Source organism: Spinacia oleracea, chromosome 4 (assembly GCF_020520425.1).
Source record: "Spinacia oleracea cultivar Varoflay chromosome 4, BTI_SOV_V1, whole genome shotgun sequence".
Classification (NCBI taxonomy): Eukaryota; Viridiplantae; Streptophyta; class Magnoliopsida; order Caryophyllales; family Amaranthaceae; genus Spinacia; species Spinacia oleracea.
In genome coordinates, this window is record NC_079490.1 from 104,597,733 (window position 1) to 104,601,611 (window position 3,879).

A 3,879-nucleotide genomic window follows, 5' to 3' on the forward strand; every position below is an offset into this window, starting at 1 on the left:
GAAGGGAAAGAAATCGTCACCACAAGTAAGGGAGGAAAACAAGATCACCCAAAAGAAAACTCCAAAGCTCCAATTGTAACAAGGAATCACAAAATCAAAGTTCACACAAACCCTAGAAATTGGGGGTTTTTGAGAAAAAATATGAAATTATTGGTTTGAAGTAAGGGAAGAAGATGAATTTGTGAATGTGAGTGATTTAGAGTGAAATGTGTGAGTGGGATTGAGTAGGAAATGGAATTTGAGGAGTTTGAGTAGAGAGAAAAGTGGAGAGATGGTGAAGAAATGAAAAATGAAAGTAAGAAATGAAAAACAAAGGGCGTGTTTCCTGATAAGCTCGATCGCAGAACCAGGTTGCCCGACCCAAGCGAGTGCACAAAATATCCGTGCGATCGCACGGCTCGAGCTCGATCGCACACAAGACGAGTGCGATCGCACGAAACTGCTAGGAGCTACTGACTCAAATTTCCAGTTTTGTGCGACCGCACAAATAAGCTGTGCGATCGCACAGAACTGGAATAATGCCTTTTGGCCTTGCTCGACTAATGCACCCCCATCTCATCATTTTTATTTATTAAAAAAAAAATTACAAAAAAAAAATATGAAAACAAAAATTTAAGAACAAAAACAAATTAGGACAAGAGTTAGACAACCGGGTTGCCTCCCGGGTAGCGCTCGTTTTACGTCATTAGCTTGACGAATCCCCCCAAAGCTCATGGGGGGACAAGAATGAGATCAATACACGGGTTGCCTCCCGGTAGCGCTCGTTTAATGTCATTAGCTTGACGGACCCCCCAAAAAGGTCAAGGGGGGTCGAACACAACCAACCTAGGATCAACACTAGTCAACATGCATTTCTTTGCCCCTTTGGGCACAAAGATCTTACCGATATCACCATTCAAGAGGCGGAAACCAAATAATCCACCAACATGCCCCTCCTCGGGACTCGATGGACTCTTCGCTTTCTTGGACTGCTTGGCTTTCGTAGCCGATCCATGAAACACTTTGGAGAGTTTAGCTCCATTATCATCATCAACATGCATTTCAAATATCTCGGGTATGGTTTACAACATCATCAAGCTCATCCCCAAGAGCCTTTGGGACTCCATGGACATTGTTGTCATCAAGAGAGTACCTAGCAAGCTCATTAGCACACTTAGAAACATGAAAATTGTTAGAAGAATTAGCACAAGAGTGGCTGTTCTCAACACACGCAAGAGTGTCAATTTTCATGCAACTTTTCATTTTAGAGCAACATTGATCATCAATAGCAAGCTTGAAGCTAGCTTTGGCACCTCCCGCCTTCAAGGTGATTAGTCCCCCTTGCACATCGATAAGTGCACCCACGGTGGCCAAGAATGGCCTCCCCAAGATAATGGGAGTATGGGCATCCTCATCGATGTCCAGGACAACGAAGTCAACAAGAAAAGTAAGCTTGCCAACCACGAGGGGAACATCCTCAATCCTACCCAATGGAAACATAAACGATCGATCGGATAGTTGCAATGACATAGAGGTAGGAGAGAGATCACCAAGATTGAGCCTCTCATAGATCGTATATGGCAAGATGCTCACACTTGCCCCTAAATCACAAAGAGCATTCTCAAATTTGAGCTTTTGAATGCTACAAGGGATAGAAAAACTCCCGGGATCATTGAGTTTTGGGGGAAAGGGGTGTTGAATCAGATCGCTACAACTCTCCGTGAGTTGCACAGTCTCCTTTGGTTCACACCCTCTCTTGACACTAAGAATATCCCTCATGAATCTAGAGTAGTGGGGCATTTGTTTGAGTGCCTCGGTAAAAGATAACGACACATAGAGTTTGCTAATGGTTTCCCAAAATTTGTGAAATTGGTCATCAAGCTTTTTACCGGCAAATCTTTGAGGGTAGGGGGGAGTAGGAGTTGGGAGAGGGGGAAGAGTAGTATCCTTCGACTTATCAACACAACTCATGTCGTCGACATGAGACTTCTCTTCCGCATCATCACGGTCCAAGGACTCATTTCCCATAGAACTCTCACCCCTAGAGCTAGGAGCTTCAACATGAGTAGCACTATCATCTAAGGTCTTCCCACTCCTTGTCACAATGGCATACAATTGCTTAGGAGGTTGACCTTGGGGTGGGAGACTTGTATACACTTGTTGCTCTTTGATAGTACTAGCTAGTTGAGCAAGTTGGGTCTCAATCATCTTCATGTGAGTGTTGGATTGTTTGAATCCATCCTCAAACTCGACATTCTTCTTGGCTTGCGCCCCCACAAACGACTCCATGAGAGCCTCAAGATTAGACTTGAGAGGCGGGAGTGGTAGAGGTGCAACGACATAACCACTAAGGTTTGCTTGATATTGGTTGCCAAAGGTCCTCGGTCCATTAAACCCGGGAGGTGGCAATTGAGATGCACCATAGCGACCTCCCGAGTTCAAAGGATAACCCCCACTTGAGGCACCCCTAAATTGCCCATAAGAGTAGTTATAACCCCCTCCACCTTGATGGTTGGGATTATAACTCCCTTGGTTGTATTGGCCTTGATTGCCAAAACCTTGAGCTTGACCATAGGGCGCTTGGCTTTGATAGCCTTGTTCTCTATAGCCACCTCGATTTGGCTATCATACCCACTTCCTTGGCCATAGCCTTGGTGGGGACCATACACGGAGGGCCCTCTAGGTTGCCTAGCAAAATTAGGATTGTTAGGGTTATCATTCCTAGACCTCTCATTTACGGCATTAGCATACTCTACATCAAACTCGACTTCATACGAAGGGCCATAATCCACAAATGACAAGTTATGAACCAAGGGGCATGCATCGGGGGGAATGACTATAGTCTTGGCAATTTTCGCAAAAGAAGGTGCCCAGAGGCATTGAGCCATAAGAACTAACCTTGCCCTTCCCCTTAGAGAGAAGAGTGGCCGAGGGAGGAGGGATTGTAGACGGTGATGGCGGTTGGCTTGGTGTGTTTTCGAGCTTCTCCAAGCGTGAGGTAAGCTTCTCTATCATCCGTGCTTGCTATATGGCGAACCCTTACCATCTTCACTCCTACCTTTCCCATCATAATTCCTTGTGCCTACATGCCAAGATTGGTAGTTTTGAACTACATCCTCAAAGATTTCCTCTATTTGATCCTCAGTTTTATTCATGATGGGGCCTCCCGCGCCCGCATCAAGACTTGTCTTCGAACTTGGACTCAACCCCAAGTAGAATGTTTGGAGCAACAACCATTTAGGAATCCCATGGTGAGGGCATTCCCTTTGGTACTCCTTAAAACAATCCCAAGCTTCAAAGAGTGACTCATCTCGCTTTTGCTCAAAGGATTGAATCTTATGGCGACACTCCGCCGTCTTCCCATGCGAATAGAACTTGTTTAAGAATGGAAATTGTCACTTCGGTCCAAGTGCGAAGTGAGTTGGGCTTGACCTCCTTGTCAAGCCAATCACTTGCTCGCCCAAGTAGAGAGAACCGAAACAATGTCAACCTCACGTAATCCGATGTGACACCATTGTGCTTGATTGTGTCACAATAGTGCTCGAATTGTTTGAGATGTTCGTGAGGTGATTCATTACTCTTCCCACAAAAGGGGTGGCTTTGCACCAAATTGATCAAGGTGGGCTTGATCTCAAAGTTGTTGGCACCCGTTGTTGGGGCTTGAATACCACATGTAGCTTCGAATGCCCCCGGTATTCCCAAGTTCTTAACCGGGAGCGCCATGTTCTCAAAAACTTGCTCACTCTCTTGTTGTTCCTCACCAACACTCAACGAAGCGAATCTGTTATTGCTTGATGAGCTAGACCGTACACGCCTTTGTCTCCTATCACTAAATCAATTTAATTACATCAATCATTCATCAATCCAAACATCAATTTCCCCTAATTAAGCCCCTAGATT

The 3,879-nt window shown here is 45.2% G+C and overlaps 1 protein-coding gene and 1 non-coding gene across 2 annotated transcripts; one reads left to right on the forward strand and one right to left on the reverse strand.

The window, feature by feature from the left end:
- Positions 1-1,041: 1,041 nt before the first annotated feature.
- LOC110798354 (uncharacterized) lies at positions 1,042-2,193 on the reverse strand. Its single transcript, XM_022003534.1, has one exon. It carries the CDS (start codon positions 2,191-2,193, stop codon positions 1,042-1,044), a length of 1,152 nt encoding a protein of 383 aa, XP_021859226.1.
- Positions 2,194-3,222: 1,029 nt separating this feature from the next.
- On the forward strand, positions 3,223-3,328 carry LOC130460261 (small nucleolar RNA R71). The gene has a single exon (XR_008920190.1). It is a non-coding gene; the product is annotated as a small nucleolar RNA R71 (small nucleolar RNA).
- Positions 3,329-3,879: the final 551 nt, after the last annotated feature.

Bases quoted from the DNA above. Each gene is read 5' to 3' on its own strand.
- LOC110798354 (XM_022003534.1), bottom strand. From the start codon at position 2,193: ATGAAGATGATTGAGACCCAACTTGCTCAACTAGCTAGTACTATCAAA.